Source organism: Melospiza georgiana, chromosome 18, assembly GCF_028018845.1.
Source record: "Melospiza georgiana isolate bMelGeo1 chromosome 18, bMelGeo1.pri, whole genome shotgun sequence".
NCBI lineage: Eukaryota > Metazoa > Chordata > Aves > Passeriformes > Passerellidae > Melospiza > Melospiza georgiana.
In genome coordinates, this window is record NC_080447.1 from 1,894,337 (window position 1) to 1,919,681 (window position 25,345).

At 51.8% G+C, this 25,345-nt stretch overlaps 1 protein-coding gene across 12 annotated transcripts in view; it reads left to right on the forward strand.

Annotated features, from left to right (window-relative positions):
- NCOR2 (nuclear receptor corepressor 2) overlaps positions 1–25,345 on the forward strand; it is a 225,496-nt gene that overhangs the window by 98,066 nt on the left and 102,085 nt on the right. For all 12 annotated transcript variants that reach the window (XM_058036731.1, XM_058036730.1, XM_058036732.1 and 9 more), the window contains exons 5-6: positions 11,904–12,083; positions 16,889–17,002. In XM_058036731.1, coding sequence (XP_057892714.1) covers positions 11,904–12,083; positions 16,889–17,002 — 294 coding nt within the window. The remainder of the gene's footprint in view (positions 1–11,903; positions 12,084–16,888; positions 17,003–25,345) is intronic.

Genomic DNA, 25,345 nt, shown 5'->3' on the forward strand with positions numbered 1-25,345 from the left:
GGCTCTGTGCTTGCAGTAGGCAGTGTGCTGAGCTGGCTGTGCTGTGTGCATTCATGGGGACTTTTCTTCTCCATCTAGGAAGTGTTTGTACATGCTCTTTGTATCTATTTTATCTGATAGCAAGAAATTTAATTGTCCTGGAGATGCAGGAGAGAGGAGAGCTAGTTTGCTACTTTGCCTGTCCTCAGGTGAGACTCGGGAAATAATGTTGGTATGGCAGGAGCTGATGCTGGGCTCCAGAGCATGAGGATGGTGTGGGGTGAGGATGGGTGTGCCAGCCACCATTTTTACCTGTGCTCAAGTGGTTGTGTTCATTTGTGTTAAACAGAATCCCTCTCCTGGAATGAAGGTCAAGGGAAGAGTTTGGTCCTGGTAGCAAGAAGGACATCCCAGCTGGTTTTTTCCTCTCTTGCAGTCTCTTCCTGATCTGTTTTTTCTTTTCCCTCGTTTTCTGGGAGGGGGTGTGGGTGCTGCTGGGCAGGGAGCATTGCTCCAGCTCCCCCTAGATCCAGGCACGCTCTGGGATGGGCTGTGTGGGATCTGTCCCGTCACTGCAGGTGCCCAAGCAGCAGCAGGCTGTTCCAATTTGGAAGCACATACATCTCACAGATGAGTGCTCCTCCCTCCTTGTTCAGCATCCTGCATGCCCCTCCTGCCCAAGGGTCTTCATGGGAACAACTTGAGTGATTTTTCCATGGACATACAGCACTGAGCACATTTTTGGCTCTGTACTTCTCCCTGGCTGGGCAGTGCAGTCCTGACTCACACAATGAAAGGCAGTGAGTTGTGACACCCCTCAGACTGATTCTGGGTGCTGTGTTTGGAGGAAGAGGAGGGTATTTCATGCTAATACCTTCCTTCCCAGCGTGGGGTGCAAGCTGTGGAGGAGATGCAACAGCAATCAATGGTGTTTGCCTGCTGCTGCTGGAGGGGATGGAGTGGGGGAGTGATTTCAGAGATGGATTTGGCAGAGATGAGGTGCTGCTCTTTGTGCCTGTGGTGATGGAGCTGTAATAACATATTGAACATGGCAACAGCCCTTGCTAAAGCTCTGTGACTTCACGTTCGTGCTTCGTGGAGCTTCATCTCCTAACAACACCCTCAGCATCCATAACAAGAGAGGAACTGTCGAGTGCCAAAGGGCCTAGTTAAAATCACTCGCTGAAAACCTCCTTTCTTTTTGGACCTAAACTTGCTTTTTAAACAGAAAAGCTCCTTGGCTGTGTTCTAGGCAGAGCACATTGAGGGTTTTTGGCTCCCCCGTGCTGCATGGGGGGGCTGGGGGTGCTGGACGCTGGTGTGTGTCAGGAATGCTGGCTGTGTGCTCAGGGAGCAGAGAGGGGTTGTTTTAGGACAAGCTGACAGGCCCTTGGCTTGTTCTGCTGCTCTCGAAAAATGTAATTCTAATTCTTGGCACCTTTTTCCAGGAGGATAAGGAGCGAGAGCACAGTGGAGCCTGTTCCCTCTGTCCTTGGAAATGGGCTTTTACCCAGCAGCAGAGCTGGCTAGTGAGCTCTGTCCTACCCCAGGTTTGGGGGAGCAAAAGGAGGAGTTAGTGGGGGAGAATCAGTGTGGGATGAAATGACCTGAGCCACCTCCTTGCAGTCCTGGCCTCTGTCTAGTTGCTCTTTGGTCATGTCAGTGCTCTGACAGAGCATTTTCTGCCGGTGCCAGTGTTCTGCCCGGGCTCTGCTTGCCTTCATCTGCCTTAATCCTGCCCCTGGGAGGAGGAAGCGCTGTCCTGTGGTAGTGCCAGGCAGGAGAGGAGGAGATGGGCAGTGCTGGTGGTGTTTCCCAGTGCTCTGCTGCATGCTGAGGGATCCACCCAGGGCTGCAGAGCCCGTGCCATCCTGCAGCACATGCCCACAGTGAATGTCTCTGCTGCCACGGCACTGCATCCCTTCCTCTGCCTGCCCAGCGATGCTTCTAGGCTTGACTTTGAGCAATGTGCTCTGGTCATTGCCCCAACAGGGTCTGGTTCCTCTCCTCCTGTGCTGTTCCTGAGGAGCAGCAGTGATCCTTTCTGCCTTCTCATCTCCACTTTGGACACTGTTGTTCCCATGACTGCTTAAAAAAGAGCCATTGCCTCGTGCAGGTCAAGCTGTCCCACGTGGTGACGTGACCAAACCAAGCACAGGCTTTTATTTCAAGCTGGTTTTCAGCTCTGTGTTATTTTATTTCATGCCAGCCATCTCAGGTATGATGTAGAACAGATTGCCCCCAGCAGCTAATGTGTTTCTGCCTCAGCAGCAGACAGAGTGGCAGATGTAACACAGGAACATTGCTGGCTTTCAAACACTAAAAACTCCCAAAGAATAGGCAGGTATGTGTATATAAATATATACAGTGCATTATATGAAAGGCTTTCACTATATTTGGAGAGAGATTTGTAAATTCATGAAATCATGTGTGTATATTTTCTGTAGGTTTTTAGGTAAATGAGAAGCCTACATTTTTGATATATCTATATATTTATGTATGCTGCCTCCTATTCTTGTAAGCTGTTTTTTCAAAGGCTTCTTCTAGCCTTGTTCAGTGATTCTGCCTTCAGCTGCCACAAAGAGAAAGATTCCCAGTCTCGAGCAAAGCTAAATATTGATTTGAGTCAATCTGGGTGCACTTGGAGACATCACTAGTGTTCATGAATGCAGCATAATCGCTGATTGGAGTGGGGAAATTTCATCATAAAGGCCCCAAAAGGGAGGTTTATTATTGCTTTCTTCCAAATGCCTGAATTTTATTAGCTTCAGTCATTCTTGGCAGGGCAGTGGAATGGGATTTTATAGTTAGCAAAGGAAAAGTAAACACAGTAATCATTTCACAGCCCTGTGCCTGCCAAACCAAGATGGAAATTCCAGCCTTGGTGGGAAGCTGCTGCTTTGCTAACAGATAATAACAAATTCACTGTGGGCTTATTCTTGCTATGGGAGCTGGGATGTTCAGGTTTCTGTGTAATTCCCTGGTCTGGGGAAGCAGAGGTGCTTCATGGTTTGCTGCAGGAACAGGCTGGGAGAGGTTTGTGGTTTAGAGCTCCCACAGCCATTCACAGGTAGAAGTGGTGTTTCTGCTCTGGGCCTTTGTGGACTGCTCTGTCCCGTGCTCTTGTGGGATTTGGTTTTTCCATGGTCAGTCTTGCTCTGATGGCAGAGTGAGTGATGCTGAAGGTGTGACAGATTTGGGACACCCAGATGCTCCCAACACCCTGAGCCCATCTGTGCTGCTGAATGGGGGCAGAGTTATTATGGCATAAAAACTCCACATAAACCCAAAACACCCATGTAAGGTTTATATTGCATGTTTTCCTGGGCTTGTTGAGGTGCAGGGCTTGGCTGCCAGCTGAGATCTGGAGCAGCAGATCCTGCTGTGTTTCCTCCCACCATCCTGCCCAGTGGGCTGGGGATGGCTGGCACTGCAGGATGCCACCTCCTGATGGAAAACCAGGCAGAGCAGCGAAGGAAATGGCTCCTCAAACAAGCAAAGTGCTCCTCAGACAAGTGGCCAGTGTCGAGGCAGCCCCTTCCACGTGTCTGCACAATTACTACAACAATGAAGCATTGAGCATTGGGCTCTGATGGATGGTGCAGCTGACAGTCTGTGCACCACCCGTGCTCCTGTCAGCACTGAGCCTGCTGGGCTGCTGGGGCTGTGTCCCACATCCCTGCTGTGTGTGTGTCCCAGAGCTGCCTGTGGGGTGTTTGGGACAGTCACTGGATGTGCTCTGTGTCCCACATCCCTGCTGTGTGTGTGTGTCCCAGAGCTGCCTGTGGGGTGTTTGGGACGGTCACTGGATGTGCTCTGTGTCCCAGAGCTGCCTGTGGGGTGTTTGGGATGGTCACTGGATGTGCTCTGTGTCCCACATCCCTGCTGTGTGTGTGTCCCAGAGCTGCCTGTGGGGAGTTTGGGACGGTCACTGGATGTGCTCTGTGCAGCCTGGGGGGATTCCTCAGGCGGTGGAGAGGCAGCAGAGGTGTTGTCCCCACTGTGTCCCTCGTGGTTTTACAGCTCAGAGGTATCTGATGTCCTGCCTCTTACACCTGAGAGCACAGGCAGGGTTGGTGACCCTGGGGACACTGGAGTGAGGTGGTGACAGCAGCTGGCAGGCACAGCTCGCTGGGTTCCGTTGGAGCAGTTACTTCAGTTTGGGGAGGTGACACAGTTGGAGTGGGAGCTGCTGGGCTGAACATCAGCCAGGACATCACCCTGGGACTCACCATCCTGTGCTGTGAGTCTGGGGAGCCTTGTTGGGAGCCTTGGCTTGCTGCAATGGCTCTTGCATGCAAGAGGAGCTCTGGGCTGTCCCACAACACAGCTCAGCTGCTGCTCAAACCATTTTAGATCTTGTTTGCATTTCCTTTTTCCATCAATCTCCTCCTCAGTAGGCAGCTCAGGCTCTGGGATTTGGGTAAAATAATTATGGGTGATGGTTGTGAGAGGAGGAGTGTGAGCTGCCTTTCAGTGTATCTCACTGGCAGCAGTAGTGGTTAAATAGAGCTGTCTTCAATCAAACCCTCTAAATTTGATTCCCCTTCAAGCCAGCTTCCCAATATTGATGTTGTGTGCCATCCTGATTAACTCCCAGGCAAACCCTGCTTCCAGGGCTGCCCTGTGTGCATCCCGCTGGGATGTGTGTGCTGAGGAGTCCCTGCTCCTCCTCGGCCTCCTGCCTCCTCCCTGGCAAGAGGAGGAAATTTAAATGTTTCTGAAGAGCAACATTTCCATTTCAAAAGCTGCTCGTTCAAGTGCGTCTGGAGTGGGATTTCTCTCCCCCACTCCTCTCTGAATGGGAGCTTTAGAAGTCTCATTTCCTCTGCTTGATAACACCAGGCTGAGAAGGGCTTTTGTCTTTTCATTTCCCCTCAATTTTTTATTTTTAAATCAGTGAGGTTTGGAGAAGCTGCCGTGGTGGATTTTCCCTCCTCCTCCCCCCATCTTTGCCCATGTGCTGGAGGATGCACCTGGCATCACCCAGTGAAGGAAGGAGCTGGGGCTTCCTGGGGCACAGCCCACCTGGGAGCGCCCTGTCAGTGCTCCTGGGAGCACAGGAGGAGGAGGTTTGCTGTCCTGTCCATACTGTGGAGCTCCTGGGAGCACAGGAGGAGGAGGTTTGCTGCCCTGTCCATGCTGTGGAGCTCCTGGGAGCACAGGAGGAGCTTTGCTGTGGCTGCAGTCCTGCTCACTGGTTGCCTGCCTGCATTTTTGCCTGATGTAGCTTTTCCAGTTGGTGTGAAATTGTATTTTTATGGGATGCTCAGCAGAGAGCAGATGTGGTGCCCAGCTCCCACTTGTGCAGGACTGATGGGTGTGGATGTCACTGTCCCAGCAGTGCAGTGGCATTTGTGTTGTTCACTGGAGTATTGCATGGGTATAAAAAGGGATTTCTATTCTGCAGAAGCCTTTTTACAGCTCTTGAGCTTGCTTTTCACATGGCACCTAGGCCTGGAGGACTTTCTATGTGCTTGATTGGCTGCTGGGACTATTCCAGCACTGGGAACTTGCCTGCTGGGATTAATATGGACCTTGGTGCTTCATCCCTGCCTGGTTGACATGCTGGGAAGACTCAGAAGTCGCTTTACTGCATGTGGTAATTGAAAGAGGATGAGTGGTATTGAAAAACAAAACAAAAGAATAGGAGACTAAAGCTTTTAAAGGCACGGAGTGAGTGTTCATTCCCCTGAGGTTTGTTGGGTGGGTGACCAGGTGCTCTCTAGGCTGCCAAAGGAGGTTTGGGGATCGTGCCTGCACCCCCAGGCAGGGCACCCTCCCTGCCTCCCTGAAGAAACTCCCTGAGCAGCAGGCACAAATGCAGAAAGAGGCTCTGGTGGTGATTCAGAGATCCCTGTGAAAGCTGCCCAAAATGGGTTGACCCCAGGGAGGGCAGGGGAGGTTTGAGCCATGAGCTCCCCATTGCCTTTAAAGCGCTGTTCTGCAGCCGGGGGTGACCCCATTGCCTGGCTGAGTGCCAAACTGGGCAATTAAAAATTTCCCTCCCTGCCTCGGCACGTCGTGCAATCGCAGTTTGCTCCTTTTCAGGAGGTTTCAAACGTGAGCTCGTGTGTGCAGTGTCAGCACGGGTGACTGCTGGCTGAACAAATTACAGAAAGAGCATTAAATTGCAGATGGAGGAGTGGAAGAGTTTGAGATTTTGTCCTTCCCTTGTGTGCTGGACAGCAGGACCCTGTGTTGGCTGTGGCTCTGATAGAGCCTGGGACAGGCTGCACTGCTCCATCCAGGCTTTCCATACCTGCCCAAACCATGCATTTTTCACAGCTCTTCTGGGGCACTTGCTGTTGGCCTGGAATGCTCCACACGTGCCAGCATCTCTTCCATCTCAGCCTTTTCCTTCCCTTTGTAAATTGCAATACCTTTCTGCAGCTTCCCAGAACCAGGACCTCGCTCTGCTTGCCTGCTCAGCTCCAAGTCATTCCCCTAAGGCAAGCACCAAGATGAGATTTTTATTAATTTTTTTCCTTTGACTTGGACACTTTTTCAGTGTTAACAAAAGGCAAATCGCTGGCAGAGAGTCTTACCAGATGTATCAACTGTACTGAAGATGCTCAAAGAAAAAGTTCCCAGAATCTTTCTGAATGTTGCAGAAAGGCATATTTTCTTGTAAACTTGTTCTTGGAAGTGACAGAGTTGTTTTGGCTGAGATTCCCTGTTTAGGGAAAAAAAAAAAAAAAAGAAAAAAGGAAAAAAAGAGTGGAAGTGTGCCTAAAGCCGATATTCAGCACGGAAAATTTCAGTCCAGACAGATACTGTTTGAACAAACTTAAAGTCAGCTGAAAATCAGGGATGCAGAATAGGCAGTGCTGGGGAATTCTTAATGAGAGGTGGAGCAATTAGCTCCTCGTGGTAATGAGTAGATGGGTAGGTGAGAATCCATCACTGCTGTAAGTCAGCGGGGAGCGTTGGCATTCAGTGCAATTATTATCCACTAACGGGGAGGGCAGGGAGGGAATGAGAGGCACAGCATCCACTTGCTGGGTAATGCCTTCGGCGGCGCTGGGAGTTTGCCCGAGTCAGGATTTCCGAATCCGACCCGTTATTTTGGGCTGTCTCTGAGCCCGTGAAGGTGCTTGTTTGGTGGTGCTGCTGTAGAACTGTGCCCTGTGAAATCCAGAGGCAGCAGCTGCTCACTGAACACGCGGAGCAACTCCTTAGAGCATGAGCAAGTTTTGTAAAACCAGATCCGAGGCTTTGGTTACTGCATTTACTGAGGCTCTGGCTTGGCAAGGTTTTACCACCCTCGTAAATCTGCCGGGCAGGGGAGGCAGGAGGGAGGGGTCAGCATTTGGTACTGGTTTTGCAATTAAATTGCTTCAAGCTGTTGAAACATTGGGGGAAGTTTTTTGACCTACTTTCAGAAATTGTTGGGATGTTTTCTGCTCTGTCTGCGTGGAATTCAGCTGGGTTACAGAGGAAAGGAATTTTGTGGGCCTGCTCATAAAGTCAGATCTACTAAAAAAAAATAAATTAAATTAAAAAAAAACTCGGCTTTGTCTTCAGACAGCTCCTTGGTCTCCAGCTCCATGAATTCCCATGAGAGCATGTAGTGAGTGAGAGAGATTCCTTGTTTTGCATATGCCATGGAGAGTGGGGATGGAGGAAGGAGGAGGATGCTGCCTTGGTCCCACACCTGGCATCCCTTGGGAGCACTGCTTGGCCTTGCAGAGGAACACCCAGGTGCTCCCCAGAGCACACTCAGGTCTCCATCCCGTTCTGGCAGCCCAGCAGAATTTAAGAATTCAAACCTCATTTGGAGGGCCAGGCAGCAGAAAGAGCCGTTAGCACAGCAGATGGCCAGGAACAAAGGAATTGCAGTAACTCGATGTACTTTTCACTGCTCAGACTCCCTGACTTTTTGTACTCGTGCACCTCCCCCGGGAAAGGAGACATTAATTTTCAGTTCCATAACTTTTCCCCTCTGTCAGTGCTGTCATGCTGGGGCTTAAGATATGTCAGAATGTGTTGGACACTTTTCCAATTAAAAAACCAAATTCCTTCAGTCTGTATTTCGCTCACTTAGGAGTTTTATATGTGTGTTTTTTACCTAAAAACCTGACTGGGGTGTTGCTTTCCTGCTTGGTTCCCATCCCAGAGACTGTGGGAAGCCCTGGGGGCTCAGAGTGTGATGCTGCTCATCCCCGGGCTGCTGGGCAGGGAGGATGAGCTGCTGGCTCTGCAGTCCCCACATGGATGGGCTTTGGGAGGGATATTGGCTGGGGCAGTGCTGGAATGTTCTCTGGCTGTGCTGCCATGGGAGGCTCAGGTGGTGGAGGCATCCCCACAAGGAGATCCCCAAGTTCATGTGAGGTTTTTTTGGGGATTAATTTGAGCACAAATTGAGTGGCCCCAGCCTGTCCTCCCTGCTTTGGCAGTCTCCTCCAGCCCTGAGGACAGGAGATGTGTGAGTGGGCAGGAGTGGAAGACAACACCTCTTAATCCCTCCTGGTGCTGCAGCAGGAAATGCTGCTGCTGGCTGATAATTAGAAAGTGAACAGACTGTGCAAGAGATGATGTTGGCATCCCTAAATCTCTGTCCTGGGCTTGGGGGAACATCACTAATGATCTGGATTAGAGAGGCAGAGAGGCCCGGGCTCAGGGAGGATGATATGTAGGGCAAACACCGAGTGCTGAGAGCCTGAGCTCAGCCAGGCAGGCAGCTCTGCTCTCCTGGGACACACTGCTGGGCTCTGGAGCTTTGGGAGCTCCAGCTGATGCAGTCAGGGATCAGCAAGGTCAAAATGCACTTTGCAGTGAGATTCAGGTGCAGATGGAGCGGAGCTCCCCATGTGCTGTCTCCTGAGGGTGGGAAGCAGCTGAAAAATGACCCTGCAGGAAGGCTGGGCTGCATCCAGCTGTAGGTGCTGAGCTGAAGCAGGGCACAGATGTGTGTTTAAATCCCTCCACCTCACATGACTTCTCTGTGAGTATCAAAGGCTGGGTCAGTAAAGCAAAATAAACAGGTGGAGATGGGCTGGGGCAGGTTCCACTGTGTCCTGGGACCACACTTGGGGTTCCCAATGAAATTTTTTCTTGTGACCCCAATGTTGGTGTGTTTGAAGGCTGGGACATCAAATTTAGCTAGAGCCTTACTTCTTCAAGGCCTCAGTAGGCAGTTGGCTTTTCATTTTCCTTCCTCTCTTTTCTGCATGTATTTAAAGTCGCTGCTCAATAGTGAATAGCAGGCTTGCTCCGTTAGCTGTGTTGGGAATTTTTATTCCTAAGCATGTAGAAGAAACCCACCCCAAAGTCTGGCCTTGCTCTTTGACAACCTCCTCAGTGATAATTGTTTTCTTCAGTGCCAGCACCTCCTCTTGCTGCGGGGAGGTTTGTGCAGCCTCTGCCCCCCTCACACCCACCCTTGTTATCATATAAATCACAAAACAAGGCCAGGGATAAACAGGAGCTGCAGTAGCTGTTAGCCATGTGTAAAAACAAATCACATGGAAACAGTATAATTACTGAGAAAATATCAACTTGAGTAATGCAGTAATTGTTTTCTTCCCTCCAGCAGATTTATTCCACCTCTCCTGGCTCTTGCTGGTTGGGAAGTCTGTGACTTCACGTTAATAAGGAGAATTTCACATTTCACACTGCACTTGCTCAGGGTATGACACTGTCTAGAGCAGGGGAATATATTTTGAGGGTTTCTTGAGAGCTGTAGGAAGCAGAGCACTGGTTGAAATATCTGAGCATGGGGGTCTTGCCCATGCTCTGAGCAGACTCTGGTCTTGGCACACCTCTTTTCAAGCCACTTTTGTGATTTATGAGAGCTTCTTTATGCCTTGCATAAATCCCTGAGCTCTGCTTTTTGGATGGCAGCACTGCGCAGACGAGATTTTTGTTTTTTCCTTTAGTTTTGTTTTTTCCTTCTTTTTGCTGCTTGTCATTTTGTTGATTTAGAGAGGTACTTGTGACATGACAGTGCCCAGTATGTGAGGAGCAAGGACATTGCCTCTCTCTATTGCTGTAATCATCTCCTAGTACCAGATGATGATGATGATGTTTGTGCTGTGACTTGCAGCTATTTCCCTTACTCAGCTCTGCTGCTCTTTTGCTTCACATTCCACAAGGTAAAAAGATAAAAATGTATCAGGACCCAGGTTCCCAAGGTGTTTTGTTCCAAGTAGGAGTTTAAAGATGCCCTGTCCTGCACATTGGCAGACAAGAGGAAGTATCATTTGTTTCATGTGCACAGTGAGGAGCCTTTCTCTCCTGCATTTTTGGCAGGTAGCTTCCTTTCCTTTAGAAAAACCTACCCACTGCCACTTCCCCTTCCTGTGCCTTAATCTGAGCAAGATTTCATGAACAGCTAATTTATCTTTTGCTTTTTGTGGTTGTCCTGCTCCTCTTGAGTTGAGAAAAAACCAAAACCACAAAAAAAAAAACCCAGTTGTGGAGATCACAAAGCCTTCCCATGTCAGCAGACTGACCATTTTTGATGTCTAATGCTGGGAAAGTAAAACAAGACAGGATCTTCTCTTCAAGATTCTGCAGAAAGCTCTCATGTCCTTCTAGCTTCTCTTCTGGATGGATGCTGGACACAAGCAGCTTAGCCTTGTGGTGCCTTTGTGCTCCTGGGTGGATGGGCTGAGGCAGGGCAGTGAGAGCACAGAGCAATGTTGGCTTTCTGAGGGCTGCAGTTACAAAGGTGGCAGAGCTGTGTGAGCTCCTTGCCTTGTTTGCCTGCCCCATCCCTCCCTCCCTCCCCTGCCAGCAGCTGCCCTGTGCTGCCTGCCCAGCCTGGCACTGGTTTAGGGTTACCACTGCAGCCACTGCTCCTCCTCTCCCCCTCCAGGAAAAGAAATCCATCCACTCACTAAACAAATGAATAGATAAACTTTTAATTAAGGCTCTGGGTGGCTGCCAGAGAGGAGCATCCTGGGTCAGGGCAGGCTGGTGCTGTGCTGTGATCCCATCCGTGTGGTGGTGGCTGTTCAACAGCTGCCTCAGCCCAGGTGTGCTCCCCTGTGCTGGGCAGGCTCATCCAGGCAGCTGGGATGGCAGAAAGGGGCTGCTTTGTTTGGAGCTGCAGAGGGGAAGGGTGAGGCAGGAGAGGCTGCAGGGTGCTCCTGCCATGCCTGAGGCACTGTGGCTGTGGGTGCTCCTGCATCCTGGGCTCAGCAAAGCTGTTGCACTGCTGGGGACAAAGCTGAATGTTTGGATGTGTTTTCCTTCAGCCCTGGGTCATTATTGCTGCTCCCTGTCATGGCCATGGAGGTTTTGCTGATCTCTCCAGTCTCTCTGACTTGAAGGCTCTTGTTGAGCTGAGAGCCTCTTCACCTGGAATTTGAAAAATGTCAGTTTGGTCTGTTTTTATGTTGACTCACCTATCCCCGTTTTCTCCACATTTGGGTGGATGTATTCGACATGCAACACTCGGAGTATCCCCAGGGTTTGGGAAGAGATGGAGAAAGACAGCCATGAAGGAGCTAGGAGCCTGCTTTCCTCCCAAGGGCTGCCCTCCCAGCCCCTTTCCTTCAGCATGGTTCATGCTGCTCTTGTCTCTGTGGCACAAGGAGGATGTGACTGTGGTGTCTCATTCTTGCCTTGAGCCCTCTGAAGGGACAGTGGTGCTGGGAGCTCCTGAATATGGATGGTTTATTGATCCTGTGAGAACATGAGCAGCTCTCAAGGTGGTGGGAGCCACTGAGGCTTTGTCAGGAGGAAGAGCTGCTGTCGTGTCCCTGGGAGAATAACCTGGTTGTCTTTGGAGCTGCTGGAGGTTGTGGAGCCCTGTGGTGATGTGATCTGGCAGCTGGTACTCCCTCGTCTAGCAGGTTTTTTCAGGGTTCTGTGCATCTCAGGAGGCTGGGAATGGGCCAGGGAGCTGTGGGAGGATGAGAGAAGGATCCAGAGTCTCCTGGGAGAGAGCTGATGTGTTGTTCCACCCCTGGCAGGAGCGTGGCCTGCCTGGCAAGCTGGAGCCCGTGTCCCCCGTGAGCCCTGCGCACGGCGAGGCCGAGCTGGAGCTGCTGCCCGCGCGGCTCTCCAAGGAGGAGCTCATCCAGAACATGGACCGCGTGGACCGCGAGATCACCATGGTGGAGCAGCAGATCTCCAAGCTGAAGAAGAAGCAGGTAGGAGGCTGTGGTGTGGAGGGGAGCACGTGTCCTCACTTCTGCATGGTGCCACAGGGCCCGTCCTCGTCCCTGCGTGGCCACAGGAGGGGAAGTGGCAGTGCCAGCGCACAGGATCAGCCGTGTCCCTGCTGTGACATGGGTGGTGGCCGCTGTGCCTGCAGTCTGGAGCTGCTGGTCACACGATGCTTTGGAAACCCAGCTCGTGGCTCTGTGCATGTCAGAGAACCTAAAAGAGAGAAAAATGTGCCCTCAGTGCCTTGGCAGTGGATGTGCAGGTGGTGAGCGGCAGAGCTGGAAGCACAGCCTGGCTTGTCCCAGTCACTGGAGAGCCCAGTGCAGCACCAGGTCCTTTATTTCTCTTTATTTCTCCTTTCCAGCAATTGTCTCTCCCCAGTGCTGCTGTTGCTGCCAGTGTTCAGTACTGGGCTGTTTAACATTGCTGCAATAACCAAATGTCCCTTCCAGTGCATCCAGTCCCCTTTCTCTGGGGCTTGCCAGCTCTGCAGCCTTGAGCAGCATCTGGTGCAGCTCCAGTCAGGGCTGTGCTTGAGCAGGGATTGAATCTGATCTTCCTGGCTGCAGCTTTACCCTGCACAGGAGCCCTTCTCAGCAAAAGGATGGCCCACTCAGTGCTGGCCTGTACATAATTACCATAAACCCATTAAGAGATTAATATGACAAAACCTTCAGGGACATCTGTGAAAAAAACACGGACTTAAAGGCTTTCACTTTTTAAAGCAAATCACTGCCTCTTTTTTTCCTGGTTGTTTTATTTTCTTTGCTTGGGATGAGTTTCTGAACTCCCTGATGGCTAATCCCAAACTGCCCAAGAGGAATGGCCTTTCCCAAGGGGCTGTAGCTGTATTGGAATTTGGGAATGGAGCAAAACCTTTACTGTTGAAGCTCCTTAGAATGAGCATGCACTTGCTCTTCCCCACCAGATCTGTATTTTCCCATACCAGACACAGTTCCTTTCTGTCCTGCAAGACAAAGCAGGAATATTTTCATTTTGTTTTCAAACAATATGGTTTAATTAATGCCAAGGACCCTTTTTGGCATGTGTTGCTGCAGAGGTGTCTGGGCAGAAGCAGCTGTGCTGGGGGTGAGGCAGAGCCCTGTGTGCCAGCTCACGGGGCCCAGAGGAACATCTGGAGCCATGGAAACCACAGAGGTTCCTCTTGCTGGTTTTGGGGTGAAGGCAGCCCTTCCCCTCTGCCACCTGGAGGGAACACCTGGCTGCTGTCCCGTGTTTTTAACTCATATTTGAGCAAAGAGATGCCAACCACGATCATTTCCTGCTCTGGAAAAAGGCTTCCCAAATGGGCAGGGCAGGGAAGGTCCCTGTCATGGCAGCTGGGAGCACTGACAGCTCTGATGATCCACTGCCTGGCTTTTCAGGGGTGCTGACAGGAGCAGCATATGCTCCTCGCCCTTAAAATCAAACTGTCTTTCCGTGAGGAAATGGGGTTTTTATTGTTGGCTGTTCAGTTGCTTTATTTCTTCCCTAGGAACAAATTTTATGATTCTTCCTGCCCACAAAAATGCTCTGTTAAATGGGGAAGAAGGTGAAAGTGGCTGTTGGCAGTAAAAGTGCCCCCTCCCTTCCTTTTATTCTATTTTTTTTTTTAACTTTTGGCACATGGTGGCAAAGTTATATGGTAGCAAAACTGACTCCCCCACTATGGCCTCCTTCCCCATCGCAGTCCTCCAGCAGAGCTAGCACATTTGGGAAAAAGTGATTTTGGAGCAGGGGGTCCTGTCTGAGATGCTCCAGGAACGTTTTGTGCATCTGTGCATCTGAGCTGTCAGTGCAGGAGCACGAGTGAGGGAAAGCAGTGAGCCTGGAACAGAAACTGCTCCTGCAGGAACGTCAGTGGAGCAGGGGAGAAATCACATGCAGCCAGAATATCCTAATGCTTTTCCCCTCTGTCTTTGGGAGGCCTTCTCAGGGTAATTAAACACACTTGTATGGAAAGGCTGCGCAAAAAAAAAAAAAAAAAGCTTAAAAAAATCCCAACCAACCACAATCCACCATCTCTCTCTTTCTGGTTGTTCCAAAAATGGCAGGGAAGGCTCTGCCTGGACCTTGCAAGAAGCAAAGCTGAGAAACCTTCCCCAAACCCTGCACGCCCCTGGCAGGAGGCCACCTCCGTCAGCCTTCCCCCGCTCATTCATGCGCCATATGCGCTCAGATCTCTCCGAGTCCTCTCTCCCCCTCTTCCTGACAGGGAAGGATAATCCTTATGCATTTATTCCTGGCAGCAGCACCGGGCTCTGAAGGAGAAATAAACTGCTGGGCTGCTCTGTGCAGAGCCTGAGCCTCCCTGGGCGCCGAGCTGAGCCAAGGGCTCTCCGGGAGTACAACACTCCCACCTGGTGATGGAGGTGGAGCTGCTGGCTGCGAGAGCTCCAGCCTTCCCTTCCATTGCTCGGTTTCCTGTGCTCTCTTTGAAATGGTTTCCAGAGCTGCCCTGTGCCTGGAAGGCTCTGCTCTGCCTGGGCAGGTGGAACATCCCCAGTGCCCAGGTGTGTGTGTGACAGCCTTGGCTTCAGCAGGCAGGTGTCTGCAGCAAGGGAGCTGGTTCCTGCAGGGATGGGGCCTTCCTGAAGCATCTCCCACCTTCCTGAAGCATCTCCCACCTTCCTGAAGTATCTCCCACCTTCCCACCAGTGCTGCAACCTGCAATGTCCCTCTGGAGCACATGGTCCAGCCAAAGGGTCTCTCTCCTTGAGTGGGCACCTCTTCCACTTGAGAATGGGCTGCCCTGTGGGTGATGGTGGCACCTTGCATCCCTTGCACACTGCTGCCCTGTCCTCTGTTTGGGGAGAGGAGGGAGGTCTTGGGCAGCCACTGCTGGGTGAGGGAGGCAGTGTGCAGCCGTCAGCACTCATCTCTCATCCTGCTGTCTCCCTGTAAAGGTCACAGTCCCAGCCTGGCTTTTGTGGCAGACCTTTAAGGAATCCATTGTGTCCCTGTCTGGGAACCCTGACCTATTTTGCTTTGCCATTTCCCATGGCTCCCAGGAGGAGCTGTCCAGGCTGCAGTCAGTCAGGTGTGCTGCCTCCAGCCCCTCCTCACATCCTCACCCAGCATCTGGCCCTTTAACATCCATACAGTGCCCCACCACAGCAAGTAGAGTTGAATTCTCTACTGTATTTCAGCTATAATTAGATTTGTATTTTTTTCTTCTAATGAGCTGCTTTTAATGAGCCTCCACTTAGTGGCAAACTTTCGTTTCCTGATAGGCCATCAAACCCTCTCCTCTGAAATCCCTAGCTGCACACCCGACCACTTGGCAGAATTTTTGTGGGTTTCCAGAACGATGTAGCCAAGTTTCGGATGCTTTGACTTTTTTTCTTTTTAAACACAAATATTTTCCCCAAGAGAAGTAGATGTATCTGATCCTTTTTGCTGGCTTGTTTGGAGCTTTTGGAGTTTATCCCCCTCCAGGCTGGGCAGTTCCTGGCTGCTCTCACTCATGGCTGGAGTAACTCTAAGGCCATTGGGGATGCCAATTTATGGGACACAGGCTCTCCTGCACTGCCAGAGCCTGCTCCTCACTCTGGCTGGCAACAGCAGCTTTTTTGGCCTTATCTTGGTGTTCCCTAAACTGCTGCTTCTCCCTCTATGGGGAGAGGTATCCACCTATGGGGAGGTGGAGTGCACAGCATGGGGGGCTTCATCCATTGAAACACAATTTTAGGAGTGTGTGTTTTCTCAGCCAAGCCATTCAACCTGTCTGGGTGCTTAAGTGCTTTCTTGGGTTCATGCCAAATGCATCCTCCTACCCTGGTGTGCTTGAGGTGTCATCAGCAGGAGCAGAGGTGATGGGGAGGAGGAATAGATGCTGACCTTCTTCTCAGGCCACAGCCACCAGTGTCTCTGGGAAATCAGCGCTGTGCTCTGTGCAAGCCAAGTCCCAGCTGCATTTTCTTCCTCACTCGATTTTCCTCATGCTTCAACAGGGGATGCTTTAGCTGCAGGAAGAAAAAACAGCAAAGATTTGGAGATGAGAGCCTAGCAGGGAAAAGGCCTCGGTGTTTTTGAGAGGCGCTCCCTCTCCCGTGCCTGTGCTGCCCCGCAGCTGCCGCGCTCGGCCGCGCTCTCCCTCCTCAGCTCTCCCTCCTCAGCTGGCCCCAGGAGCAGCCTGCAGCAATCTGGGATTTCCTCTTTCAGCTGAGCAGTTCCTCAGACTTATGGGAAGGGCTGGGATGTCTCCTCCCACCTCAGTGTTGCAGGTGGAATGTCAGGTTTAGCTGCTGACCAGGTGATATTGCAAAGTGCAGGGGCGGCTGGCGCACGAGTCATTAATGAAGCACAGTCATCCCAAGGCATCTCCTCCAGCCACTCCGTTGGAAGGGGAAGCTGAGGGTGGAGAGCAGCCTTGCTCATCACCTCACCCCTGGCTCCTCCACCTCTCCCTGCACGCAGCAGCAGCTCCAGAGGCAGGTAGCAGCAAGGAGCCGGGCTGGAGCTGTGGTTTCATTTAAGTGTTCCCAGTAAAATCGTTATTTCTAGCCTGGGGCCCGTTCCAGGAGGCTCCTTTGAGGCAGGTCCTCATCCTCCATACCCCAAGCACGCCGAGCCACGAGCACAGGGCCGGTGCCTGGGGCAGGCAGCGCTGCGCCTGCGTGGCCGGGGCTGCTGGAGCTCTCCTCCCTCTCCCCTGGCTGCCAGGAGCTCTCCTGCCATGGCGCTCTCTGCCTCGCTCAGGGCACCTCAGAGAGTCTCGTGTGGACAGGGACGGCTGCGTTCCTCGCTGTGACTCACCCTCCTCCTCCTCCCCCCTCTCCTTCCACAGCAACAGTTGGAGGAAGAAGCAGCCAAACCACCAGAGCCTGAAAAACCCATCTCTCCCCCTCCTATCGAGTCCAAACATCGCAGCTTGGTGCAGATCATCTACGACGAGAACAGGGTGAGTCTGGACGTGGTGGAGGGGCAAATGTGAGATTGTGCCGTGTCACCATGGCCAGGGATGATGGGGAGCTTGGTGAGGATCAGATGGGGGATTTTCCTGGCTGTTATCTTTGGGGTGGAGGCCATGGGAGTGGGATGGATGGAGCTCTGTCAGGATGGTGTGGGGATGGTGCAGATGAGCACTAATGTCTTCTGAAGGACCTGCCCGGGGGTTTCCTGTGATCTGCCTTAGAGATGCTTCAGACTCCTCTCTGCTAAACAGTTTGCTTCATCCTCTTCTTTGGAGTGAACCAGCTTGAAAGCTGCCTCAAGGGGTGGGCTCTGACGTGGTGGGTGGGCTGCATGGATGGAGGGTGACATCTGTGCTGCTCTAATACTGGCAGGCCAGCTGTGAGCTCTCCTGGCTGTCCCTAAGCCCCCCAGGCTGGAGCAGCAAGGATGTGGATGCAGCCATGGCTGGATTTGTGGATATTTGATGCTGTAAATAGCATTAGCAAAGGTCAGGCTGGCATCCCTGGCTCTGGATCTCTGCCTTGACCGCTCATTTATCAGCCCCTGCCTGTAACAGCAGCCCGAGGAGAGATGAATTTTGCTGTGTGCATCGGAGCGAGGCTCAGAAATTGGGCCCTTTGGTAGATAATCAAGCATATTCATTTTCATTTAGGTGTTGGATAAAAAGGATGATTTTGCATAAAAGGAAAACTACCAGTCACTAATTATTTTGAATTGCGAGGCCTGCGATTTCACTGGGAGCTGCAGAAATCCAGGTGCCTGACTCCTAAAAAGAAAAAAAAAAATCGCCTACCCTGCGCTCCCAGGCAGGGCAATTTTCCTGGTTTTCCTTTTTCCATCTGCTGCTCTCCCTGAGCAGTGGGAACCCAGAGCTGGCACGGTCGGTTGTGTGAGTGGGTGAAGGCTGAGGTCGATGTGATTGCAGCATTAGCAGGCGCCAGCTGGTGATGGCTGCACAGCTCTGGGCTTTGGGGGCACTGCTGAGTGTTCTCAAAGCCATTCTCACCACCAAGGGCCATCTCTGGGGGTCCTAGGATAGATGACTTGTGCCTCCTGTGCAAGGGGGAGGCTCAAAAGTGAGCTCTCAAATATTTTTATTCCTGTTCAGTTGAGCCCCATCCTCCTTGGACAGTCTTGTGTAGCTGAACCACATTACAAGGGGAAGAAATGGTGAGGGTGAGGCAGGAGGGGAAGGTGATCTTCAGCCCTCACATCCCCAGCAGCCTGCATTGTGGCAGTCCCCATTAGCTGGGGCTCGGGGCTGGGTGTCCTGCCAGACCCCTGTCCTGCTTTGTCACCTCTTGTCTCTGCCCCTGCCAGCAGAAGGGTCACACATTTCCTGCTACCACCTCACAGCAGACAGGATCTGCTCTCCAGGCCTCAGGGTGGTCCCTTGGCATTTCTGCCATGGGTGATGGCAGAGATTGTGGAGGGCAAGCATGGAGTTCTACATTTCTCCTGGAGAGTCCATGGCCATAACCCCGGGACACTGTCACACAGTGCCCATGGCCATAACCCCGGGACACTGTCACACAGTGCCCATGGCCATAACCCCGGGACACTGTCACACAGTGCCCATGGCCATAACCCCTGGGACACTGTCACACAGTGCCCATGGCCATAACCCCTGGGACACTGTCACACACAGTGCCCATGGCCATAACCCCAGGACACTGTCACACAGTGCCCATGGCCATAACCCCTGGGACACTGTCACACACAGTGCCCGTGGCCATAACCCCCGGGACACTGTAACACACAGTGCCCATTGGCCATAACCCCGGGACACTGTCACACACAGTGCCCATTGGCCATAGCCCCCGGGACACTGTCACACAGTGCCCATGGCCATAACCCCGGGACACTGTCACACAGTGCCCATGGCCATAACCCCTGGGACACTGTCACACACAGTGCCCATGGCCATAACCCCGGGACACTGTCACACACAGTGCCCATGGCCATAACCCCTGCGACACTGTCACACACAGTGCCCATGGCCATAACCCCTGGGACACTGTCACACAGTGCCCAAGGCCATAACCCCAGGACACTGTCACACAGTGCCCATGGCCATAACCCCTGGGACACTGTCACACAGTGCCCATGGCCATAACCCCGGGACACTGTCACACACAGTGCCCATGGCCATAACCCCTGGGACACTGTCACACAGTGCCCATGGCCATAACCCCTGGGACACTGTCACACAGTGCCCATGGCCATAACCCCTGGGACACTGTCACACAGTGCCCATGGCCATAACCCCTGGGACACTGTCACACAGTGCCCAAGGCCATAACCCCTGGGACACTGTCACACAGTGCCCATGGCCATAACCCCGGGACACTGTCACACACAGTGCCCATGGCCATAGCCCCTGCGACACTGTCACACAGTGCCCATGGCCACAACCCCTGGGACACTGTCACACACAGTGCCCATGGCCATAACCCCTGGGACACTGTCACACACAGTGCCCATGGCCATAACCCCTGCGACACTGTCACACAGTGCTCAGAGCTGGTGGTGTCCCTTTGTCAGTATGAGGGGGATGCCAGCCAGCTTGGTGCCAGGGGTTTCACCATGAGCCTTTGTGATGGGTGCACTCATTCCAGGTGGGTTCCCAGCAAACAAAGGTCACGTTGCACACCAGATTTTTGTATAATTTCAAATCTGGCTCTGTGTTCATGTCTGAATTCTGCCAGGGATGGGCAAGCAATGATTCTTTCCTGTTCTTGTCAAGTTCCCTTGCGTGTCGTGTGTGAGGAGCCCATCTGTGGGCAGGAGACTCCAACCAAGAACCTTCCCTTTGGCTCGACAGAAACCAGAGCAGGCTGCAGGCAGGTTCCTCCTTTGGAGAGGTCTGTGGGCCACAGAGCACTGGCAGCATCCCTGGCCAGCTGGGATGGCTGAGGGTGGAAGGAGCCTTTCCTGTACCCCAGCAGGGAGAGGCTGAGCTGGGGCTGCAGGGAAAGGAGTGCTGGGTGTTGTCTTTGTCAGAGCTCCAGTGACAAGGGTGGGAATCAGGATGTAATTGCCCTTCTGAAGAACATTCAGGGGCTCAGCTTTCAGCCTCTCTGTACTGAATGTTTGGGATGCATTTTAGTGGTAATTGCTCTGCCTTTGGGGCCAGGAGGAGGAAAGCTGGAAGAGGAAGGGTCTTGGGATTAGAGTCAGTTGAGATTGTGAGTTGGAAAAGAGTGAATGGTGGTCAGCAATAGGGTGGGTTTGATGGCAGCAGATCCTCCAGGTGTTTCTATCTCTATGAATGTGGGAGAGGCCCAGACACTCCTGTGCTGACCTGCAGCTTTGTAATTAATTGCAAGGTGAGTTGGTAGGAGCAAAGGCTGCAAGCCAGATAGAAATGTATTGATTTAGAGTGATGAAGGTCACTGAGACAAATTTTAAGCTTTTCTGCCTCTTCTGTGCCGTGGAAAAGCAGTGAAGTTGATGCCTGGAGGTCTACTTGTGGGAAAAGTGTTGGTAATGGCTGAGCCAGGGCTCCAACCCATGCACAAAGGGAAGGAAAGCCAGATTTACTCGCATGGCTTGGCTTGTGGCTTGCTTGAGGGAGGCAGTGCACGCTAAGAAATGCAAATAAAAAGAGGATATTCAGGCCTCAGGAGGAGGCGAGAAAGGAAAGCACCCCAGAAGTGCTGGCAAAGCCTGAAACGATCTTTAAAGAGCAACGTTGTGGAAGGGGCAGCAAGCCAGCCCTTGTGCCAATCCCCGAGCAGGTGGGAGGCAGCAGCTTGGTGCAGGGGCTTCTGCTGGCTCTGGCTGGGCTCTGTGTGTGAGGCTGGGGCTCTGTGTGTGAAGCTGGGGCTCTGTGTGAAGCTGGGGCTCTGTGTGTGAAGCTGGGCTCTGTGTGTGAAGCTGGGGCTCTGTTTGAAGCTGGGGTTCTGTGTGTGAAGCTGGGGCTCTGTGTGTGAAGCTGGGCTCTGTGTGTGAGACTGGGGCTCTGTGTGTGAGGCTGGGCTCTGTGTGTGAAGCTGGGCTCTGTGTGTGAAGCTGGGGCTCTGTGTGTGAAGCTGGGCTCTGTTTGAAGCAGGGCTCTCTGTGAGGCTGGGCTCTGTTTGAAGCTGGGCTCTCTCTGTGTGAAGCTGGGGCTCTGTGTGTGAAGCTGGGCTCTGAAGCAGGGCTCTCTGTGAGGCTGGGCTCTGTTTGAAGCTGGGCCCTGTGTGAGGCTGGGCTCTCTGGCTCTGTGTGCCCTGGGCACAGGCGCTGCCCTGCCCGTTCCCACCGCGCCTGCCAGCCCCTCAGAGCCGCACAGTGCCCGCAGTCATAGCCCAACAAAGGAGGCACCAGAACGGGCCATGGGAGAGGAGGGGTTACCTGAGGACACGCAGCTAGAAAAGCCGGAAAATCGAGTTAGCCAGCCATTCTGTGACCTACTTTCCTTTTGGCGATAGCTGTGGCTTTGCAGGCGTGAATGGTTTCTAATTTTAGCTTATGGTTCATCAGGGAAGTCTATATATTTTTCTCACCACCGAGCTGGGGATGGATGCGGGGTTGGGATGAGGGCGGCGCTGGGCTGGATCCCGTTTTCTCCAAATTCAGGTTTTCTGATGCTCAATGCCCATCACGCTGCCGTTCCCTCTTGTGACCTACTTAACGTGTGTGATTTGAAAAGTTCCTCGGTGTCAGAGAGGATAATTATGGAAAATGTGACCTGTAATCCCCTCTTGCCACACTCTGCTGGACATGTAATTGATTTCCAGAGAAAAAAGGTGACTGTACAAATTCTGCTGGGGGAGAGTGGAGAGAAGCCGCTCTTGACTGCAGTCATATCCTGGATTATGAGGCTGTGGTTGCGTTTGGGAAGCTTTTAGGGGACTTGGATTGTAGAGGAGCCATTGACATTCAAGATCCAGGTGCCTTTTCCCCTGCTGTGTGCTGACCCAAGCCATTTTCTGTTGTGTCCAGAGATGGGCTGTGAAGTCGCATCCAAAAATGTACTTGTTGGGAAATCTTTGCAGTATAACACAGAAAAACACACATTTGTGTATCTGAGCCAAAATTTCAACCCTAAGTGTCAACTGCACCATTTCTGAAAGGATTATGAGAAAGGGAGTTAACATTTTTGGTACTGTCTGTGGACTAACCTGACAACAGACAGTGGGCAGCATTGACAGAAGCATTTGAGTCACATTTTCAAAAGTGTGTTCATCCTTGAAGAAACAAAATTGTGTTTGAAAACAGTTCTGGGGGCTAAAATTGCCAAGAGCCATTGAAAAGTGCCATGGGAAGCTCAGGGGACAGTTTTGGCTGCAGAGTGCTCAGGGGCTGGATGCTGGGAGGGTGGCACAGAACTACCTGGAAAAATCAGATTGGGATGGATGCCTCAGTTAATCCAGAGGCTGACAGTGATGGAGACATTGGGGATCTCCTAAATTAAACCCTGTGAGTGATTTTAGTGTCTCCCCTGTGGAAGAAAGCTGATCTCTGCTGAGTCTGGCACCTCAGAGGTGGTGGCTGTATGACACAGCCTCCTTGAGGACTTTAATTTGCAGCTCTGGGATGTGTTATTGTATCAACAGAATTTACCCTTCTTCCACCTCAAATCCCCACAACCTGGCCAGATCATCTGTGTGTATTTTTAGCTGTAGCTTTATTCCACTGGGCATTCACAGGATTCCTTGCACCTGACTTCCCTTGAAATCAATTGAACATACCCAGGCTTGAAGATGTTTCTGTGCTTTAAACAGAAATTTCCAAGTCCCTTGCTGAGCTCAGGGAGGGCAGCAGCATTGCTCTGTGCTTTTCCTGGGATACAGGGCTGGCAGTGTGTCCTGAAGGATGCTGCCACCCATCAGCCCAACAAGGCTTGGCTGGGTGAATTCTCCTGTGCGTCCCAAAAATTGCTGCTTGTGTGCACAAGAGGTACCTGTGCCATCTCTCTGACCATTGTGGTGATGTGGAGCCCACGGATGAGGGTGGTTGGAGGTCCCTGTCGTGCAGGGCTGCTGCTCAGAGGCCAGCAGACAAAGCAGCTCAGTCAGCTCCCTCTGAAACATTGCGCTCCTTTATCGCGGACGCAGAGGTCGCGTCAGGACGTGGCGTGACTCCGTCCTCTGCCACCGTGCCAGGGAGGGGACACCTCGTGCTGTGCCCCCCCACAGCAGGACCGGTCTCCCCGTGTCACCCCTGTGGGTGCCAGCAGCCAGGGGAGCCCGTGCCTGCCCTGCTGTCAGCCCTGGCAAAACTGGGTTTGATGCAGTGCAGGCAGCGCGAGCAGCAGCAGCAGCGTCTGTCTCGCTCTTGAGATTGAGCTGGTGGAAATCAATAAGATTAAATTTTAATTCGTTTTCTGTCTTGATGCTTGTTCCTTCAAAAGGGCACAGCTATCTATCTATAAATCCAGCATTATGCTGTAAAATTGGAATTCAAAGGACTGTTTGGAACTTTTTCCATCCCCTGCTGCTGTTGTGTCTGTGCAGAGCACGTTCCCAGCTATCAGTTTACCCTCAAATACCTCCATAAAGCATTAATGCCCCATCCATAAATAAGAGAATAAATAAATGAAGGTTTTTAGCATTGCAAAATATAATCTTGCCGTTAACCACTCACAGACACTGAGTGTGACTCAGATCCTACAGGGATTTGATGTCTGTAGAACTCTGATTTTCTATGAACTCCTGATTTACATGAGAAAGGGAGGAATGGGGCCTGCCTCATCAGCACGGAGCTGCTGCAGTAAATAAGACCTTAACAGTAAAAGTGCTTTTGAGCATTTAATCTACGAGGCTTTTTTCAAATTCTAGTTTACATGGTAGTTGGGATGGGGCTTTTCATATTCGGCTGATGAAAGGGTCTTGTTTGTTTTGCTTTTGTTTCTAATAACTTTTATTCTGCCTCATCTGAGCTTGGTGATGCAAAATGGGCTTTTGGAAAGTCTGGAGGAAAACTAGAAAGGCAAGAATTCAGATACTATTGACATTTCTACATAATAAGATTTTAAAAAGATAAAATGTAAACAATTACCCTGGAGTCATTGGGAATATTTTAATTTTTTATTGCATTTTAAGGAAACTTTCATTTGTTTTGGCTTTTTAAGGGTCCTGGTGTCTGTTTCAGGATCTGGAGTTGCCAACAGGTGTATTGACTTTGAAGATTTGTCTGTGATTAAATGTGATATCTTTCCAGACCAGATTAGGCCATGTCCTGCTTTTCTAGGTCTTGGAAGTAGTGATGAGAACTACAGAGATCCCAAATCTGCTGGAGACTGGAAGGCAGACTGCAACACAGCCCTGGCTCTTGGGTTGGGTGCCTGGAGCTTTCCTGTAGTTGCTGCAGGGCTGAAATGTGGATTTCTGGAAGTTTTCTGTGCGGTGCCAACACTTTCAGCAGTTTTTGGGGTGGTGGAATGCTCAGCCACGGTTTGCAGTGGCTGGCACATCACTTTAACCTTAGTGTGTGTTTGAAGGGCACTGTAGACGAGAGCAGAGTGGGGTGAGGGTGAGTGTGAGTGGAAACCCAGCTGTGTCTGGGGGCTCCCCACTGGCCATGGATGGGGTGTGAGCAAGCCAAGGACTGAAACTGTCTGGCAGTGATGAGCCAAAGCCAGAGAGCAGCAAAGAACTGAAATGAGTGTTTTTGTCACACTCTGTGCAGGGTGGATGGGGAATGGTGTGAACTGGTGTGAACATGGCTCACATGTCACCGGTTTCCTCTGTTTTCTTACTGATGTGATGAGTCACCTGTAACCCCCATTGCATCACCTGCTGGCCCCAGCCTTGGGGACAGTGCTCTGTCACTGCTGGGGGAGCTGCATCCCACAGGCAGCCCTGGAGAGCATCACCTGGGCCAGGTGAGAGGGGCTGGCTGAGGTTCCCTGTGCTCGGGGAGAGCCCAGGGGAGGGCACTGGTGCTTGGTGTGCCCAGAGCACCGTGCTGGCCGTGCCTGCAGGAGCTGTGCAGGGAGGAGTGTTAGTGCTGCTTTCCCTTCCACAGCACTGGGGCTCATCCCACCTGCTCTGTGTGTGTGGAGAGCAGCAAATTGCTGGGGTGGTTTGGCTCTCGGAGAGAGCACGCTGAGGTTTAAAGGACAGAAAAAAATAGTGCTTGTGGTTGTAGGAGTGAAAATCTTTCCCTATGGAACGGGCATTGCCAGGTTGTGGTTTAGTCCCAGCACATTTTGGCTGTGCTGCTTGCTTTCTGCTGCATGCACAGAGGTGTCTCTGAGGGTTTCCATGATTTCTGCTGACTTCAGCCACACTTCTCCTGAACTTTGTTTTAAACAAAATCCTTCTCCAGCCTGCCTCTTTGCCATGCTGCTCCCACAGCCCTGCCTGCCCGGGTACCAGGACAGGAATTTTCCCAGCAC